The following is a 22,133-nucleotide window of genomic DNA, read 5'->3' as shown; positions in this document are numbered from 1 at the left end:
ATCATCGAACAAAAAAGTCAGCTAGTTCATTTCCTTTACAAAGCTAGCAAGGAAATAATAGACTATACCTTTGCCTTGCGGTAGTGGCGCCTTCAGCGCCTCGCGATCAGGAATGTGAAAGTTGTCGCGAATGGTCAAGTTAAAACCTTCTTCACCTTCCGCACACTGAAGTATCTCAACCTTGCCCTTGAAGTTCGGATCAAATATCCTCCACAGGGCAGCATTCTCTGATAGTACACTTACAAATCAGTAACACACAAGGAAGTAAGGAAACCGCACAAGAGTAAAAATACTTACCACCACTCTTCTCCCGCACAACGGGCCTTGCTTTCCTATCGGGCCTGGTCAACATCATCCGCAGCACCCACCTTAACCTTGTGGTCGTGGGTTCGTGCCCCACGGTGGGCGCCAATGATGAAACAGAGACAACCCAGCTGACGGTCAAGCCACCGATCCTCGGAAAGAAGGGATTAACCCTACTTGACGAGACCAGTGAATTAACCTCTCCCGGTTAATCACTGTTTCATCATTTTAAACTCAATGGTCTTCAACTTTGGGAACCACTCCACCGTATCAGCCCTGGGAACAGCAATATCCTCCACAAGGAGGGTCTCAGTCATATTCCGCAGGGTCATTTTGGCAACAACTGCGGCGGCTTTAATGTAGAAGAACCTTGTCCTCCACTTCGTGATACCCTTCGAAGGGGTCATCAGCTTAGGGCTCCCATACCGTCGGCCGAAAGAAAAAAACCTAGTGTTCACTGTCAACTGGTAGAAAAGCCGGAAATCTTCAACCTTGGGTTCCATACCAAGAGCACGAAAGGTATACTCAAAATTACGAACCCGAATCATCCCAAATGGGCTCATTTGGGAAATATGGAGTTTAAACCACTCCAAGACTTCGGCAACAAACACTGTCAGTGGCAGTCGGAGGTTGCCATCAAGAAAGAAGTCAGCCCACATGGTGACGTATCCCGCCGGAGCATCAGCACCGGTGTCACCTTCCTGTGGATAGATAAAACCATACTCTTGGGGGATCCGAATACTGGTCATCAGGGTATCAAACTGACCCTTAGACCACTTCAACACTGGTAAGCCCCCGCTGGGGGCAGCACCCCCTTCCTCCTCCTCCGCCACCGCCGGCGATGAAGGATATGGGTTTTCACCTTCAACATTATGTGGATTCGATGGTTCGGCCATCAGAAAATGTAATGAAAGAGACAGAAGATGAGTTCACAAGAAACTCAGAAACCTCACCGGAATATCAAACAAGTTATCAGAGAAGACGAAGGAAACTCTCTTTCTCTCACCGGAAATTTTTTGAAATTTCGAACAAGCGAGGGGAAACCACAAACGGTTTCCCCTTTTATAGTCACCGCAATAAATGCGGAACAGAAACCGAAAGGTCGTGGGCAAAAAGAACAAACCATGCAGTGACACATGTTCAGCGATGGTTCCGCTGACGGTTACCACGCGCGAGTAGCCGCCTACGCGCCTGACAAAAGAGACTTTTACACTCCTGCTACAGTGCAGTGATTGTCTCGGGCAGTGCAAACGTCCTTTCATTTCAGCACATGTCAGGCAAATCTCACCAACTTCCACCTACTCGCACGTGCGGTCTACAACATTTCACAAAAAAGAAACGACAACAATATCCAACATGAAGCGGCATGCGGTTTCTCTGGTATACTGCACCATAACCCATACCGCATGTCGTTTTTTACATCTCCTCAAAAAATAGAAAAAAAATGTATTTACACTAGGTAAAGGGGATAAATCAGTATCCGCATATACCAACGAGCACACGTGGAATATGCGGAGATGACACACACGAGCTTGCACATGTGTGTCAGATACTCAGAACCAGCGTTGTTCTTTGGACTGCGAAAACCGCTTCTCAGGATGAAGCCAATCGCATTCCCTTCCAACTTCTTCAAGCTTCAAATCCCTCGTGTCCGATTCACAACCACAGAGGGTGCGCAAACAGCTTCTCGTTAGGGAAAAGAATAAGTATGATGAGCGACCGCACATCCGCAACCCTGACTCCTGATCCTTCAAGAGCCACATCCAAGTATAACACTCTTTTAAAGCGAGTCTTCTGTTACAAGCCGCAGACACTCATGAGTCACTACGGTTACTCATTAAGCTCCGCGATCGGTAGCTACGGAAGAGCCACAACTAAGTCATCACGCAGATGAACGAAACTACTTCAAGGGAAATTGCTTCCCATTGAAGCGTGAAGGAAAGTGGCTACAGAACGAGTACGGACGAGATTTCCAATCATCTAAGGGGATCTCCTTGAACAACAAGCCAGGGAACAGTGGTAACAATTCTGCTTATGACTTTGTTTGCCCACTTATGAGCTGGATAGAATAAACAATGGTGGGCACAGCCATGCCTATGACCATGTTTATTTGACCATTATCCAGATTCACATTGTTCGACCAAACACGGCTAACAATGACGCAAATACCCCACGTTGTTCGACCAAACATGGTCAACAATGCAAAGGAACGAGGTAACCGCAAAGGACGTGCGGTTACTTGAGAGCTAACTGGAAGAACATGAACACCCCACAAAGTAGGGATCGTCGTTGCATGTCTAGTTGCTGAACATAGATCTTGAGCAAAGCACTTACAGCATTGCATCAGCTACCGCAGAGGTTACAACTAGAGTTGCAGTTACAGACATCTTCCGTCACCATCTCAAAGGTTGGTTCGAAACCCTGCCGACATCTTCGGTCACGATCTCAGAGGTTGGTTCGACACACCAACAGGTGGCACCCAACCCTGATGGCATCAGAAAAAGGTAGACCATACTACCAGATCAAAACCCTAGGCTGAGAATTTAGCATCAGATGAAAATTGCTCACCGGTACGGAAGAGATGTCACATGACTCTACCAGATCCCCAGCTTGATTTTCTAGAAGCAGGAGCCATCTACATGGCCTGGAATCTTCTCCAAACTTCGAACTACCTTCTAGACACCATAGTCCAGTACTCCTTCCACATGCAACTTGCATACGGAAGCAACACTAGAATGGGGGGACTTGAAGGGGTATGGTCCCAGATCTCGCGTCAGCACGACCGCGAGTGACCATTACCCTTATCAAAAACCCCCACCAGCAAGAACTTATCTGTGTCCGTGCGGGCACGCGCGAACACAGTGGTCGAATCCAATCTGTCAAGTGATGGAAGAAGACTTACCTTGTGTATGAAAACGGGTGTACGCATAGCTATGCGGCCTCGCACCGCATCCTGTGAACGTTTTCATCAATCCAAGGGATCTGGACAACAGCAACAGTCACCACAAGTGGCGATGTGGCCTGGCACCGCATCCCGTAGTGTTCGCCAGAGTGGGAACGCGGAAACAACAGTAGTTACCACAGGCAGCGATGCGGCGCCGCACCGCATCCTGCCCACGAGGCAAGTGGGACTGACATCACAGACCAAGTGGCACCAATGACAGTCGCCTGTCAGCCCATATGTAAGCAACAGACTGACACCGCAGTAGGACGTGGCTTCACCTCCACAGCTGACAAGCCTGACACACCTGCATAAGGGCGGCGCGTCGTCAGTCTGTCAACTCAACCATCCTCCTTCACTCCTCGGCTATAAATACCCATCCCAAACCAGGTTTGAGGTATCTCTTCACAACTCTCTCACTACTACTACTATCACACTTTGCTTCCCAAGCAAATTACTGATTCTCACGCCGGAGAGTGGTAACAAGGAGCACCCCCCCGCCCCTTCCTCCTTGTTACGAGTCACGGTGTGTTTTCCTTGTGCAGGTGACAACCCAGCTGACGGTCAAGCCACCGATCCTCGGAAAGAAGGGATTAACCCTACTTGACGAGACCAGTGAATTAACCTCTCCCGGTTAATCACTGTTTCATCAAATACACAGCGGAAGTCGAAAGATAAAATCATTACAAACCGATGAAGAGTAATATTAAATATTACAAAAACGGTTGTAAAATATCCACAGGCGGATCAAAATTTAAAAAGGATCATTGTTCAACAGATTCTTAACATCCAAGCTTGCAAGACTCTTTATTGATGCTAGGAGAAGCCATCCTATTTGGATTAGTACCTGCACCTAACCTTTTTGGGAAAATACGTCAGTTTTCACTGGTAAATACAATTAACCGACTCATTTTGAAAACATTTAACAAAATTGATTTGAATGCACAATGCACAAAATATCTTTTATAACTTGGGATAATTATTTAAATATAAACTTGTAAAAGAATTACATGTTCGTTATACGTTCAGTAGCCCGGGCTGAATACCGGGTTAAAGATTAATAGACACACCACATAATATATCCCGCGGCGAGTTATTCTCGAATATATATTATTTTTACATACGCACTGGCAGGTGTATGCCTACACCCCGTGCTTAAGTCGTGGCCATTTCAATGAATGAGCCGAGGATATCCAGGACATGGTCATTAACCCCCCAAAGGCTTAAAACAAACAAAACAGATTAAACGGGTCATCTCAATAAATTAACCTTCATATGATTAAAAATTCAATGCCCGACCAAGCGGTATTTTATATACCGTACCCCAAGCCCGTATAAGGGAAAATAAGTTAAAAGTATTTACCTAAGCAAATTATACAATTTATCCCAGCCGTATACAATTGGCAAATGCAGATAATCTTTTACTGGGCTCCTAAATCTGGAACGAAGGTTGTAATAACCTATCAGATTCCTAACGGGTCTTAGTTAAGTCTAAACTTAGACCGGTTAGTTTTAAAGGAAGATATACGACCCAAAACGCATGATTAAGCGAAGGCCATATTAGAATGTGGTTTAGAACCGACAAGTTTAAAGACTTGTATAATATGGGTAAACTAAACACATTCTGGATTTGGAGATAAAAATGATAAGGTTTGACCCGTTTCGGTCAATTTATGCAAAGTAGTTACATAAACCGCACCGAACGCGAAAAATGCATAACGGGTAACCAAATGAGTCATGTACAGGTTTCCTAAGTTAATATGCCTTAAATATGTTGTGATATCAGTAGGATACCTTCCATTATGCCAAAAATGGATTTAAACTCAAATTATGCCCGGAAGGGGTATTTTGGTCTTTTAACGCTTATAAAAGAGATTAAATATTAATCTGAGGTTCAGGTCTGATTTGATCAGTAAAAATACTTTATTTAATAAGTTATATCAGTAGGGTATTGCTTATATGTGAAATTTATTATTTATAACCAAACTATGCACCGTAGGGGCATTTTGGTAATTTCACATAAGCTTTAAAGGTCAAATCTGGAAATCTGAGTTTAAAACTTTTGCCTAATGTTAAAGTATAAAAATTTACTAAAAACATCAGTAGGTATTAAGTCTTATATGATAAAAATAGTTTTAACTCATACTATGCGTTTAAAACGCGTCAAAAGGCGGTTTTAAGCGATTTCCGGGTTTTATAAGAAAAATGATATTTATAGCATTCCAGAAGGCTCAAAATATTATATTTATCATATAAAATCAGTAGCAAAAAGTTTGGTATCAAAATGTTATGTAAAACTCATTTTATTCAAGAAAAACGTATAACCGACAATTACCGAATCCAAGCTAGAACCCAATGTTATGCTCAGTTTAAAAATAAATAAAAATCTTCAAAAATCCCAAAATATTATATTACATCAGTGGGTAAAAAGTTTGGTGTCAAAATTTGGGTTTAGATAAGCTTTATGCTAATTATGCCGTTTAATTAATAAAAAGCTTCTAAATTACGATATTGAGCATAACTCCTAATCTAGACCTCAAACTGATGTCAATTTTTAAGGACAAGTTTATAAATCAGTAACAAAGATTATTGTCCTCTCACATTTTCAAAAATCTCATTTTAAGGTCAAAAGGGCATAATGGTCAACTTTTAGGCATATAACGGAAACATGCAAATGAATCGGATAAATTAGGAACCAAGTTGTATAATCACAGAGGGTTATACTAACATATAACTTGGTCCTAATGGAACTCCAAAGCATGTCTAAACTAAGCTAAATCGGGCCAGAACTGAAAGTCAAAGCAAAAGTCTACTTTTGCGACTTTCGGTTCCGAACCGAGCCTATATTCAAAATTGTCGGGTTGAACATGCTTAGACATGTTCTTACATTAATTACCAAGTTATATGAGTGATAAAACAGGTTTAATGGCTTCTACATTGTTAATTATGTGTTTATTTGAAAATTAGCTTTCTGTTGACTTTTTATAATTAAGTTTGACCCGGCAATTGACCTAGTTAGAGTGGGAATCAGAGGGTGCCCTTTTAAGGGTTTATTACCCACATAATTACCAACTCATAGCTACTTTCAATTCAAGAATTGACTGGACCATTAGTGATTAATCACTAAGTCAAACCTTACTTACGACCGTTTTGACTTTAGGCCATTAAACTAATAAAACACGAATTAGAGAGATTAAGGACACTTACTGAAGCACTTAGCATGACTAATGATCCTTAGGAAATGATCTTGAGCTCCAGGAGGTTCCAGAAACTAAGTTATAATGATTTTTCAAGTGTATGCAACAATGTTGCAACCAAGAGCTCTTATATAGGACATTAAATTGCATAAGATCATGCCAATAAGGTCTATGGATGATTCCTGATGATTCCCAAGTGTCCCTATGCATGAAAAACCATTGGAGCAGCCCCTAGGATCATATACCATGCATATAAGACGGTTTAACAGGCTGAACAAGCACTTGTCGCTATTTTCTGCACCTGCAGGTTCACGCGGCCCGCGTAAGACATAAAGGAGTCTTACGCGGCCGGTATGGCTCCCAAATCCGGTCACCAAGTTTACCAGATTTGCACTTTTGGTCCCTGGTCCTTCAAATCTTTATTTTAATTTCTTTTATTGCACTTTTAACCCTTCAACTTGACTTTTAAGGACTCCAAGTCATAAACCAACTTCGTTAAGTCCCCGATTAGTTATATGATCACCAAAAAGTCCTGAATTTCAACGTTGACGCTTTTAATCCCTCACTTACGAATGTTAGCATAACTTTCTCATACGATATCGAAATCTTGTGAATTTTTTTTATCACTTATTCTAGTGAGCATAATTAATCGTTACAAAGCTTCAGGTTTGCTAAAAGGTCACTCAAAGTTATAAATTAAACATGTTGACACATTTAACCCTTGCCGTTTGTAAACTTTCACTTTCTTCCCCAAACGGCTTCATATGGTTCATAATTCATTAGTTTAAGGGTATAAACATCGTGTAGGGTCGTTGAAAGGTATAATTATCCAATGTTGACACTTTGAATCCTTTTACACACATACTTTCTTTGTTTGTCAACTTTAGTCCCTCTAAAACAATTCTTTACACGTTTAAAGTCCATGACACGTATCGATATTATATTGGACATGAATTTACGAGGTGTTACATCCTCACCCCCTTAAAAGAAATCTCGACCTCGAGATTTACTGAAATAAGTGAGGGTACTGTCACACCCCCAAAATCCACCTGCGGAGTATCACCGCTTGGGAGCGTGACTGACCAGGATCAAGCCACCAATCATATAGAACAATATATATAGTAAAAGTAATTGCCATTAAACCAAACCAAATCCATATGAAAGGTGTTCCAAAACATAAGTAAGTTATCACTGTTTAGCGGAAGCGTATAAATAAAACCCATCATAATAAAGTATCAAATGTCATAAGGGTTTAACAAGACAATCACGATCCAAGCCCACAACGACCAGCTCCTCCCTGTGCAAGCTCCATGTATCTAACGACCTGCAAGGCATGTAACAGAGGATCAACAACTAGTTAAGCGAGTTCACAGAAAGTAAGTGCGTAATAGTAAGTTCGTTGGTAACATGTGGCTCTACTGGGCCGATAGTACGTTCTATTGGTGGGGGCTTCCCATGTTGTATAACCACTAGACTATTCGTAACCATAAGTGTTCTACATATCCCGAGAACAGTAATACGTACAAGTTTACGTAGGTTTTACGTAAGTATCCTTCACAACCGAGGATAGGGGTACGCGGGGGTTTACGTAGGTGTTACGTAAGTGCCTGACACAACCGAGGCAGTAGTGAGTATAAGTTCACGTAGGTTTTACGTGAGTGTCCTTTGCAACCTGAGGACAGTGAGTAGCATAAGTATACGTAGGTTTTACGTATGTGTCCTGCACAACCGAGGACGATGGTATGGTAGTCTAGTAACAGTGTATGTACGAATCTAGTCAATCTCATTCCTTCAATCCCATTCCCAAGCCCTTGGGAATCCCATGCCTTAGTAAGAGTGTGAACTCACCTCGATTTGCTCGGTTTGTTATTGCTTCTAGGGTTAAATAATGTTTAAGTCCGTTACTCACGACCTAAGGTATATTTCACATAAATCCAAGATAAGTGTTGATGTTCAATTAGGGTTTACAGGTTCTTGATGCTCAAACAGTAACTTACAGAATCATATTACACAGTAGCATGTAGTTATAGTATCATACAGTACCAAGCAGTATCATTCAGTAACATGCAGTATCTTAACATGCAGTAACAAGTAACAAGTAACAGGCAATATGTTCTTCATCCAGGGTTTTGACTTAGTATTAACAGGAAGCTCGGATCATGTATCACCTTCAAACTCAGAATATATATAAACATCAAAGCATCACGTATCAAACTCAGACAAGATCATCAAGAATTTAAAGTTCGAACATTAATGCCCATGCAGAAAGAATTCGGACCAAAGGGGGGTGTTTAAAGCTCGGACGGAACATGGGGGGTGGGGGTTTAAAACTCGGATAAGGGGTGTGGGGGGTTAAAAGTCGGACAAGGAGGTTGTGGGGGTTAAAACTCGGACCTCATACCCCTTGTCAAAACTCGGACAAAGGTTGGAAGCCCAAAAACTCGGACAACTTAATCCCCCAATTGCAAAAGTCAGACCCCTTAGCTTATATACCAAAAACTCGGACAGTATGTTATATGCATAAACATCGGACAATGCTTGTGATAAAGAACTCGGACCCCTTTGTTCTAGGGATAAAAGTCGGACCAGTTAACCTTGTTATAAAACTCGGACATATATGTGGTTATTAAAAGTCGGATCATAGGTTTTAAGCGTAAAGCTCGGACAAGCACACTTCATATAATCCTCGTACACTATGTTATATAATCAAAACTCGGATCACATCTTTAATTTAAAGATCGGACCTTTTACTCTCTTACAAAAGTCGGACATATCTTCGTAACAAAACTCAGACATTCATTAAATCATCAAAGGTCGGATCATGCATCAATCTTACAAACCTAAACTCAATTAACAGTTACTTCTTTTATTCATACGATCTGGAAACCCTAATTCGTACATTACATGGCAGAAATCAATTCAACAATTAACATCATCATACAAACAAACGATTCACGACTAATCATCATCATAACACAATAATCAAGAATCAATCAAAGCACAGAACCATCATATGAAAGCTAGGGTTTACAAGTATTACAATAATCAAGAATTGATACAATCAAACTATCAATTAGGGTTTACAAGTATTACAATAATCAATAAACAATTACCTTGAATGATTCTAGAGAAAGAGAGGAATCAAGAGTGATGAATATCTTGTGCCAAAGATGATGGTGATGATTGCCAGAGAATTAGAGAATAACAGTACGTGTCTTGCTTTGTGTAAATGATTAGTGAAAAGGAATTAGGGTTAAGTATGATTTAGGTTTCACTAATAACTCTTTACACCCTTTATTATTATATTTTACAATAGTGCACCATCTCAAACAATTTCACAGTTTCACCACCAAGTTTATGCATTTAACAAATTTATCACAATTAACACATAACCATGCACAATCACACAATACACTTCATTGTATCAAAGCGTATACAATTCCATAGCAACTAATTGTGCAAATAATTAGCTACACAAACAATGAACGTGCAATAAATGCTAAATAGAAATCTTGGAAATTCGAGTTGTTACATTATCCCCAACTTGAAAGAAATTTCGTCCCGAAATTTAGCATGCGGTTACTGAGGAAGCTAGGTAACTTGTATCGTTTACTGGTTTTCCTGGGGTGTCACATCATCCCCCCGTTGATTTGGAATTTCGTCCCGAAATTCCGCAGTAGGAGCTTCAGCCTCAGTAGTAGTTGCATTGGTTTCGAATAACTGGGGGTACTTTCCGTCATCTGGTCTTCGCGTTCCCAGTTGTACTCTGGGCCACGTTTGGAGTTCCAACGAACTCGGACAAGAGGGATTCTCTTATGTTTGAGGACCTTGACATCCCGGTCTGTGATTACAACTGGTTCCTCGACGAACTGCAACCGCTCGTCGATAGTGAGTTCCTTAAAAGGAACTATGAGGGTCTCATCTGACAGGCACTTCTTCAGATTCGACACATGGAATACGTTGTGAACTGCACCGAGTTCAGCTGGTAGGTTTAGTCTGTAGGCTACTTTGCCTATTCTTTCAGTGATTTCGAACGGTCCAACATACCGTGGATTGAGCTTGCCTCGTTTACCAAAACGAACCACACCCTTCCAGGGTGAGACTTTAAGTAGCACTCGATCCCCAACTTGGAACTCGAGCGGTTTTCTGCGTAGATCAGCGTAGCTTTTCTGGCGATCACGAGCTGCCGCCATGCGTTGTCGTATCTATGCTATTCGTTTAGTAGCATCAACTACCATTTCTGGACCTGTAATCTGACTATCCCCCACCTCTGCCCAACAGAGAGGTGACCGGCATTTACGTCCGTACAATGCCTCGAATGGAGCGGCTTGAATGCTGGTGTGGTAACTGTTATTGTACGAAAACTCCACTAAAGGGAGGTGTTTTTCCCAGCTGTTGCCGAAATCGATGACACACGCCCGAAGCATGTCTTCTAGAGTTTGAATCGTGTGCTCAGATTGCCCATCCGTCTGAGGGTGATAAGCTGTGCTCATGTCTAAACGAGAGCCAAACGCTTTGTGCATTGCTTGCCATAGTTCTGAGGTGAATCGTGCATCCCGATCCGAAATAATGGAGGTGGGCAATCCGTGCCTCGAAACAACTTCTTTAAGATAAACGTCTGCGAGGGTGGAGAACTTATCCGTTTCCTTAATAGCCAGGAAGTGTGCAGACTTGGTGAGTCGATCCACGATCACCCATATAGTATCATTCCCACGCTGAGATCTAGGCAGGCCAGTAACAAAATCCATGGAAATTTCTTCCCATTTCCACTGTGGTATCCTGGGTTGCTGAAGTAGGCCTGAGGGTTTCTAGTACTCTGTCTTGACTCTCGCACAAGTCAAACATTTGCCGACGTAGGTTGCTATGTGGGCCTTCATGCTAGGCCACCAGTACGTTGTTCTAATGTCGTGATACATTTTATCCGATACTGGATGTACCGAGTAGCGAGACTTATGAGCTTCATCCATCACAAGCTCTCGTAAACCGCCATACAGTGGAACCCAAATACGTCCTGTTACATAGTAGGCGCCGTCTTCCTTTTGTTCTAATCGTTGCCTGGAGCTGCGTAAGGCTTCAGCCCTGACGTTTTCTGGTTTCAATGCTTCCACCTGAGCATCTCGTATTTGTGCAGGAAGATCAGACTGAATAGTGAGCTGTAAGGCTCGTATACGCCTAGGTAGAGTGTCTTTTCGACTGAGAGCGTCAGCCACAATATTGGCCTTGCCTGGATGGTACTTGATGGCGCATTCGTAATCATTAAGTTGCTCGACCCATCGTCGTTGACGCATGTTCAATTCCTTCTGCTTGAAGATATGCTCGAGACTCCTGTGATCGGTGTAAATAGTGCACTTGGTACCGTACAGGTAGTGTCGCCATATCTTGAGCGCGAAAACAACAGCTCCCAGCTCTAAATCGTGCATCGTGTAGTTCCGTTCATGAACTTTGAGTTGCCGCGAAGCGTAGGCAATAACTTTATCCCGCTGCATCAATACACAACCAAGCCCCTGTATCGATGCGTCACAATAGACCACAAAATCATCCGTGCCCTCTGGCAATGAGAGAATAGGTGCGCTGCATAGTCTATCCTTCAGGTACTGAAAAGCAGTTTCTTGTGTATTACCCCAACGATAGGTAACACCTTTCTGTGTCAACATAGTAAGCGGCTGTGCGATCTTGGAAAAGTCTTTGATGAATCGTCTGTAGTACCCCGCCAAACCCAAGAATTGGCGTATTTCCGTTGGTGTACGCGGTGCAGGCCAGTTCCTGATCGAATCTACTTTGGATGGATCGACATGAATCCCATCCCTGTTCACCACATCGCCTAAGAAGTGGACTTCACGAAGCCAGAAGTCGCATTTTGAAAACTTGGCGTACAGTTGTTCATTTCGAAGAAGTTCCAAGATAAGACGTAAGTGCTGCTCGTGTTCCTCCTGACTCTTGGAGTAGATCAGAATGTCGTCGATGAAGACAATGACGAACTTGTCAAGATAAGGTTTGCACACCCTATTCATAAGATCCATGAAAACTGCAGGCGCGTTCGTCAGCCCAAATGGCATGACCAGAAACTCGTAGTGACCGTAGCGAGTTCTGAATGCTGTCTTGGAGACGTCCTCATCCCGGACTCTCAGCTGATGATACCCTGACCTTAGATAAATCTTGGAATAGTAACTCGACCCTTGCAACTGGTCGAATAAGTCGTCAATACGAGGAAGAGGATAACGGTTTTTCACTGTGACCTTGTTCAGTTCACGGTAGTCTATACACATCCTGAAAGTGCCATCCTTCTTTTTCACGAATAATACTGGAGCTCCCCAAGGCAAAGAGCTTGGACGAATGAAGCCCTTATCCAAGAGCTCTTGTAGTTGCTTAGACAGTTCTTTCAGTTCAGTTGGAGCTAAACGATACGGTGCACGAGCTATCGGTGCTGCTCCTGGAGCTAGCTCAACTTGAAACTCGACCTGGCGATGAGGCGGTAGACCAGGTAAATCTTCAGGAAACACTTGAGGAAAGTCGCGTACAACTGGAATATCCTCTATCCTTTTCTCTTTCGAAGCTGTATCAGTAACTAGTGCCAAGATAGCCGTATGACCCTTTCGTAAACATTTCTAAGCCTTCAAGAAAGAGATGATGCCAACCACAGCACCACTCTTGTCGCCTTGAACTTCGAGAGGTTCCTTACCCGAACGAGGAATGCGAATGATCTTCTCTTTACATAGGATCTCTGCCTGCTGCTTGGATAACCAATCCATACCAACGACGATGTCAAAACTACCCAGAACTATAGGAATGAGATCGATGGTGAAAGCTTGACCAGCGAGGATAAGATTACAACCCTGAACTATTTGTGTTGCTTCTAGACTTTTACCATTAGCTAACTCTACGACATGTTTGGTATTTAGGGGAGTTGGTGCACGTTTTAACATTTGGCTAACTTTCAAGGACACGTAACTTGTATCCGCACCCGAATCAAACAATACAATAACATAAAAGTCGTCAAGAAGAAACTTACCCATAACTACGTTGGGATCATTTCTGGCATCACCCTGCCCCAACACAAATGCACGACCCCTTGCTTCATTGCCGTTGTTGTTCCCACCGTTGTTGTTATTGTTGCCATTTCCCTGATTGTTGTTATTGTTGTTGTTGTTGTTCTGGTTCCTGTTTAGCTGAGGACAGTGCCTTTTGAAGTGACCTTTAGCACCGCAATGAAAACACCCCTTGTTGCCCTGTTGCTGATTCTGCTGCGCTTGAGGCTGCTGCTGATTCTGGTTAGCAGGCCGAGGGCTTCTACAATCCTTGGCCTCATGACCCATCTTGAGGCATCTTTGACAGCGACCCTTGTTACACTGGCCACTGTGGTGTCTGTTGCAGTTGTTACACTTTGGGAGGTTCCCTCGATATCCACCCTGCCTGTGGCTGCCTGAGGAGTGCTGACCGGGACTCTAATAACTGTCAGTCTTTCGTTGCTGAACCTGTGACTGAACTGAAGCTGATCCCTTGCTGGAATCCCCATCCCATTTTCTCTTGTTGTCACTGGGAGTAGCAAGTGTAGCAGAAGTGGTAACGGTAGCAGTAGCGCTGATACGTTTAGGCAGTCTGTTCTGATCCACTGCCTGATCTGTGAGGTGATGCGCCAGGCGTTGAATGGCCTGGATGTTGTCAAGATTTGCCGATGTTACATGGCTCTGAATTTCTGGCGCTAACCCTTTGAGATACAACTCGATACGCTTAATTGGAGGGTCCACCATAGTTGGACACAGCACGGCCAGCTCGTTTGACCTCTTGGTTTAAGCTTCGATCTCTGACCCAGTCATTTTCAATTGGTAAAGCTCATCTTCTAACTTATGAATGTCTTCCCGTGTGCAGTATTCCCTTTTGATCAGTTCCTTGAAATCATTCCAAGGGGTGGCGTTAGCAGCTGCCAACCCTAAGATCTGCACTTGCGCGTTCCACCAAGTTAGAGCGATCCCCTCTAAAGTACCAGTGGCATATTTCACCCTGCGAGCCTCATGGCATTCACACATCTCGAACACAGACTCGAGCTTTTCAAACCAGTGGAGGAGTCCAACCACCCCCTCCGTGCCACTGAATGAGCTTGGACGACAGTCCATGAAGTTCTTGAATGTGCAGACAGGTTGTGGGGCGTGTTGACCTGCTTGTGCAGCTGCAAGTGCCGCAGCTACTTGTTCATTGATAAGAGCCGTCAACTGGGCTTGAGTCATGTTCACACGTCCAGACATGATCTTCATAGTAAAAGTTGAATAAGTGAGTTTGATTCGCGAGTAGTGCGATGATAGAAGAGTGTAAGCACATAGGTGTTCTCAAGCAATAACAAATAGTAAGCAATGTAATCTAAGCATTCCACGAGCAAAGTTCTATGCAATTCTAGCATGTAGGCAATAAACATAAACCTTATTACCTAGGATGTTGAGTCTTGCACGTGGAGCGAAGCGTCGTTGTGGATCGTTGAGAGCACTGTTCTGGTTATAGTCTGGTTTTAATAAAAATGTTTTCCCATATTAAAACCAAGTTCTCTATAACCAATGGCTCTGATACCAATCTGTCACACCCCCAAAATCCACCTGCGGAGTATCACCGCTTGGGAGCGTGACTGACCAGGATCAAGCCACCAATCATATAGAACAATATATATAGTAAAAGTAATTGCCATTAAACCAAACCAAAGCCATATGAAAGGTGTTCCAAAACATAAGTAAGTTATCACTGTTTAGCGGAAGCGTATAAATAAAACCCATCATAATAAAGTATCAAATGTCATAAGTGTTTAACAAGACAATCACGATCCAAGCCCACAATGACCAGCTCCTCCCTGTGCAAGCTCCATGTATCTAACGACCTGCAAGGCATGTAACAGAGGATCAACAACTAGTTGAGCGAGTTCACAGAAAGTAAGTGCGTAATAGTAAGTTCGTTGGTAACATGTGGCTCTACTGGGCCGATAGTACGTTCTATTGGTGGGGGCTTCCCATGTTGTATAACCACTAGACTATTCGTAACCATAAGTGTTCTACATATCCCAAGAACAGTAATACGTACAAGTTTACGTAGGTTTTACGTAAGTATCCTTCACAACCGAGGATAGGGGTACGCGGGGGTTTACGTAGGTTTTACGTAAGTGCCTGACACAACCGAGGCAGTAGTGAGTATAAGTTCACGTAGGTTTTACGTGAGTGTCCTTCGCAACCTGAGGACAGTGAGTAGCATAAGTATACATAGGTTTTACGTATGTGTCCTGCACAACTGAGGACGATGGTATGGTAGTCTAGTAACAGTGTATGTACGAATCTAGTCAATCTCATTCCTTCAATCCCATTCCCAAGCCCTTGGGAATCCCATGCCTTAGTAAGAGTGTGAACTCACCTCGATTTGCTCGGTATGTTATTGCTTCTAGGGTTAATTAGTGTTTAAGTCCGTTACTCACGACCTAAGGTATATTGCACATAAATCCAAGATAAGTGTTGATGTTCAATTAGGGTTTACAGGTTCTTGATGCTCAAACAGTAACTTACAGAATCATATTACACAGTAGCATGTAGTTATAGTATCATACAGTACCAAGCAGTATCATTCAGTAACATGCAGTATCTTAACATGCAGTAACAAGTAACAAGTAACAAGTAACAGGCAGTATGCTCTTCATCCAGGGTTTTGACTTAGTATTAACAGGAAGCTCGGATCATGTATCACCTTCAAACTCAGAATATATATAAACATCAAAGCATCACGTATCAAACTCTGACAAGATCATCAAGAATTTAAAGTTCGGACATTAATGCCCATGCACAAAGAATTCGGACCAAGGGGGGGTGTTTAAAGCTCGGACAGAACATGGGGGGTGGGGGTTTAAAACTCGGATAAGGGGTGTGGGGGGGTTAAAAGTCGGAAAAGGAGGTTGTGGGGGTTAAAACTCGGACCTCATACCCCTTGTCAAAACTCGGACAAAGGTTGGAAGCCCAAAAACCCAGACAACTTAATCCCCCAATTGCAAAAGTCGGACCCCTTAGCTTATATACCAAAAACTCGGACAGTATGTTATATGCATAAACATCGGACAATGCTTGTGATAAAGAACTCGGACCCCTTTGTTCTAGGGATAAAAGTCGGACCAGTTAACCTTGTTATAAAACTCGGACATATATGTGGTTATTAAAAGTCGGATCATAGGTTTTAAGCGTAAAGCTCGGACAAGCACACTTCATGTAATCCTCGGACACTATGTTATATAATCAAAACTCGGATCACATCTTTAATTTAAAGATCGGACCTTTTACTCTCTTACAAAAGTCGGACATATCTTCGTAACAAAACTCAGACATTCATTAAATCATCAAAGGTCGGATCATGCATCAATCTTACAAACCTAAACTCAATTAACAGTTACGTTCTTTTATTCATACGATCTAGAAACCCTAATTCGTACATTACATGGCAGAAATCAATTCAACAATTAACATCATCATACAAACAAACGATTTCACGACTAATCATCATCATAACACAATAATCAAGAATCAATCAAAGCACAGAACCATCATATGAAAGCTAGGGTTTACAAGTATTACAATAATCAAGAATTGATACAATCAAACTATCAATTAGGGTTTACAAGTATTACAATAATCAATAAACAATTACCTTGAATGATTCTAGAGAAAGAGAGGAATCAAGAGTGATGAATATCTTGTGCCAAAGATGATGGTGATGATTGCCAGAGAATAAGAGAATAACAGTACGTGTCTTGCTTTGTGTAAATGATTAGTGAAAAGGAATTAGGGTTAAGTATGATTTAGGTTTCACTAATAACTCTTTACACCCTTTATTATTATATTTTACAATAGTGCACCATCTCAAACAATTTCACAGTTTCACCACCAAGTTTATGCATTTAACAAATTTATCACAATTAACACATAACCATGCACAATCACACAATACACTTCATTGTATCAAAACGTATACAATTCCATAGCAACTAATTGTGCAAATAATTAGCTACACAAACAATGAACGTGCAATAAATGCTAAATAGAAATCTTGGAAATTCGAGTTGTTACAGGTACTTCTCTTTCATTGTGGACTCTACCTCCCACGTATACTTGGGACCTCTACGGACATCCCATTTAACCTTTACAATCGGTACATGCTTCTTTCGAAGTTTCTTAGCCTGTCGATCCTCGATCGACAAAGGTTTTTCGACAAACTTTAAGCTCTCATCTATGTGCACATCCTTATGTGACATGACTAGTGACTCATCAGCTAGACATTTCTTTAGATTGCAGATGTGGAATACATTATGGATTCCACTGAGCTCTTCAGGCAGGTTTAACTTGTAAGCCATTGTTCCGACACATTCGATGATCTCAAATGGTCCTATGTATCTTGGGCTTAACTTGCCTTTCTTACCAAAATGCATTACCCCTTTCCAGGGTGATACCTTAAGTAACACTTTGTCACCTACCTCGAATTTCAGAGATTTACGCTTTTTATCTGCGTAACTTTTCTGCCTATCTCTGGCAACTTTGAGACGATCTCTTCTCTGCACAATCTTATCTGTCGTCTCCAGGACTATATCAGGTCCTGTTAGTTGGACATCTCCAACTTCTGCCCAACAAACGGGCGTTCTGCACTTTCTTCCATACAATGCTTCAAAAGGTGCAGCCTGAATACTCGAATGATAGCTATTATTGTATGAAAATTCAATCAATGGAAGATGATCATCCCAACTTCCACCTAAATCAATAACACAAGCTCGTACCATATCTTCGAGTGTCTGAATAGTTCGCTCGCTTTGACCATCCGTCTGAGGATGATACGTTGTGCTGAAGTTTAATCGAGTACCTAATGATTGCTGAAAGCTTTTCCAGAAATGCGATGTATGCCTCGTATCCCTATCAGAGATGATAGATACTGGCACTCCATAGAGAGATACAATCTCATCCACGTACAGCTGAGCTAACTTATCTGAGCTGTGTGTTTCCTTAATAGGTAAGAAGTGGGCTGACTTAGTCAGTCTATCAACTATAACCCAAATAGTATCATTTCCTAGCTTTGTCTTTGGCAACTTGGTGATAAAATCCATAGTCACCATTTCCCATTTCCAGGTGGGAAGTTCAGGTTGTTGTAGCAAACCTGGCGGCTTCTGGTGTTCTGCCTTAACTTGAGCACATGTCAAACATTTGGCTACATAAGTGGCTATAGATTTCTTCAAACCTATCCACCAGTAATTTGCCTTTAAGTCCTGGTACATCTTGTCACTTCCAGGATGAACAGAATACTTGGAACTATGGGCTTCCTGAAGGATCACTTCCCTAAGTCCTCCATAGATTGGAACCCATATCCGTCCATTTAATCTTAGGATTCCATCCATGCCATATGATAACTGTTCTGCAGTGACTCCTAGTTTTTCATTTGGATAGTTAGCTTCTAATACGGCTTCCATCTATGCGGCTAACAGTCTTTCATTCAAACTGTTCTTCAATTCAATGCTCTTGGCATTGATTCTTATGGGCTTAACCCTTTCCTTCCTACTTAAAGCATCAGCGACCACATTCGCCTTGCCTGGATGGTATCGGATTTCACAATCATAATCATTTTAAGTCTCCATCCATCGACGTTGTCTCATGTTTAATTCATTCTGATTAAACAGATGTTGAAGGCTCTTGTGATCAGAATAGATCACACACTTAGTTCCATACAGGTAATGCCTCCAAAGCTTCAGTGCAAATACAACGGCACCCAACTCCAAGTCGTGGGTGGTGTAATTCTTCTCGTGCACCTTTAACTGTCGAGAAGCATAGGCAATAACCTTGCCTTTCTGCATGAGCACACATCCCATACCAGTGTGTGATGCGTCGCAGTAAACTACAAATTCCTCTATTCCATCAGGCAATGTCAACACGGGTGCATTGCTCAACTTCTGCTTAAGAATGTCAAAGGATTCTTGTTGCTTAGGACCCCAGTCAAACTTGATAATCTTGCGGGTTAGTGAAGTTAGGGGTGGTGACATCCTTGAGAATTTTTCAATAAAACGCCTGTAATATCCTGCCAGACCTAAAAAGCTACGAATCTTTGTGGGCATCTTTGGTTCTTGCCAAATCATGATGGCTTCAATCTTAGCGGGATCCACCTGTATACCACGCTCACTAACCACATGTCCAAGGAATTGGACTTCTCGAAGCCAAAACTCACATTTTGAAAACTTGGCGTAGAGCTTCTCATGCTGAAGAAGTTTAAGAATTCAACGAAGGTGCTTCTCATGGTCAGCTTGATTCTTTGAATAAATTAGAATGTCATCAATGAAGACGATAACAAATTTGTCCAAGTAGGGTTTGCAAACGCGATTCATGAGATCCATGAACGCTACTGGTGCATTAGTAAGCCCAAAAGGCATCACTAAGAACTCGTAGTGACCATAACGAGTCCTGAATGCAGTCTTGTGCACATCTTCATCTCTAACCTTCAACTGATGGTAGCCTGACCTCAAATCAATCTTGGAGAAGTAACTTGCCCCTTGCAGCTGATCGAACAGATCGTCGATCCTGGGCAATGGATATATATTCTTGATAGTAACCTTGTTTAGCTCGAGGTAACCGATGCATAGACGCATCGAGCCATCCTTCTTTTTCACAAATAGGATTGGTGCTCCCCAAGGAGATGAGCTAGGTCTAATAAATCCTTTTGCCAATAAATCATCCAGTTGAGTCCTTAACTCTTTCATCTCTGTCGGTGCTAACCTATAAGGTGCTCTTGCAACAGGTGCTGCTCTAGGAATAATGTCGATTCTGAACTCTACTTGTCTATCTGGTGGCAAACCAGGTAGTTCTTCAGGGAATACCTCTGGATATTCGAAAATGACAGGGATGTCTTCAATCTTGGGCTTTGGTTCATCAATAGTCACCTGTGCCATGTAAATGACACAACCCTTCTTCATACACCTTGACGCCTTAAGCATAGACACTTGCTTAGGCAACCTATACTGAGTATCTCCTTGTATGGTAAGTGGCTCACCATAGGGTGTCTTGGTCACCACTTGTTTCTTGTCACAAACAATCTGGGCTTGGTTATGCGATAACCAATCCATGCCTATTACTATGTCGAAACCAACTAATTTCAAAGGAAGCAAGGATAACGGAAAGGAGTGGTTCCTAATGGATATGAACCATCCATCTAACACAGTTGAAGCAGTTTCTATGGTACCATCGGCCAATTCTACTTCATATTTTATGCTTAGGGTTCTAACAAGCAGATTTAATAACTTACAAAACTTATCATCAACAAATGACTTATCTGCACCCGAACCAAATAATACCCTTGCATAAACATCATTGATAAGAAAGGTACCTATTATCATGTTATCATCCTGAACTGCTTCCCGTGCATTCATCTGGAAGACCCTAGCAATGGTCTTCTTCCCATCTTTAGTCCTCTTCGTATACTTTGGGCAGTTAGACTTGATGTGCCTCTTCTCGTTACAGTTATAGCACGTCGCATCCTTTATCTTCTTACATTCCAACGTCTTATGCTCAGAAGACTTACAGATTCCACAAGCTCTTGGCTGTGATTGGGACTTGGATTCATATCTGCACCTTCCCAAATGGCGCTTTTTACAGATTTTACACTTGGACTTCTCACCTAACTGTTGGTCATCTTTCTTGAACCCTGAACTCTTCTTGTGGTCAGAGTTCCCTTTGTGCATCTTGTCAGAACGGTGCGAGTTATCATCCTCACGTTTTCTCTTCTCAGCATCAGAATTCCTAAGCGATCTCTGCCTGACCGCATCAAGGGTAAGAGACAATGAAAAATCAGCTACAGACCTAAAGGTAGTAGGTCGGGATGCCTTTACACTGGCTTTGATCTCCGGGGCTAAACCCCCAATGAAATGAGCTATCCGTTTCGGTTCTGGTGTCACCAGATATCGAACCAATCGAGACATGGTATTAAAACTTGTTAAATATGCCTGACAGTCCAAATTCTTCATAACCAATGTCAGGAAATCGGTCCCGATCTTCTCAACTTCATGTTGAGGACAGTAATTCTCCTTGATCAAAGCGATAAACTGATCCCAAGACAGATTGTACAACGGGATCTTCCCAGTAGTCTGGATTAGAGACCTCCACCAAGCTAGTGCTTCTCCTTTAAACGACTGAGATACATATTTCACAACATCCCTATCAGCGCAACCACTGATATCAACCAAAGTATCCATTTCGTCTGGCCACATCATGCAGTCAATAGCTCCTTTTTCCCCAGTGAAATCCCTGGGTTTACAGGAGACGAAATACTTGTAAGATCATGTCTTCACACGTGGCTTTTGGTCAAATACAATCTTCTTAGATGGAACACTATGCTGATTTGAAGAGTGTCGGTCATCATCCTTCTTTGACTCATGTTGTTTAGAAGGTGGCTTACTATGAGCCTTAGAGTGAGTCTTAGGGTGCGATTTAAAATGAGGTACCGATAGATTCTTGCTTCGAGTACCATTCGATTCATTATCTCATCTATCCAGAGCTCGAGTAACGGCATTGTCTATCAATGCCTGCAGTTCTGCACCAGCTATGTTGATTCTGGTGGTATCATGATTCTCCAGAGGGTGACTGTTGACATCTTCAGACTCTGCCATGTAGCTTGATTGCTGCATAAAATAATGATATCGATTTATTCAGAAGTCTATA

The 22,133-nt window shown here is 42.2% G+C and overlaps 1 protein-coding gene across 1 annotated transcript; it reads right to left on the bottom strand.

The window, feature by feature from the left end:
- Nucleotides 1–20,688: 20,688 nt before the first annotated feature.
- On the bottom strand, nt 20,689–21,667 carry LOC110887781. The gene is made up of 2 exons (XM_022135350.1): nt 20,803–21,667; nt 20,689–20,696 (listed from the first exon to the last, which is right to left on the bottom strand). Exons 1-2 carry the CDS (start codon nt 21,665–21,667, stop codon nt 20,689–20,691), a joined length of 873 nt encoding a protein of 290 aa, XP_021991042.1.
- Between the last annotated feature and the right edge of the window lie 466 nt (nt 21,668–22,133).

This window comes from Helianthus annuus, chromosome 11, assembly GCF_002127325.2.
Source record: "Helianthus annuus cultivar XRQ/B chromosome 11, HanXRQr2.0-SUNRISE, whole genome shotgun sequence".
NCBI classification, from domain to species: Eukaryota; Viridiplantae; Streptophyta; class Magnoliopsida; order Asterales; family Asteraceae; genus Helianthus; species Helianthus annuus.
Note: the sequence above shows the minus strand (reverse complement) of the source record. Positions and strands in the feature narration are given on the sequence as shown.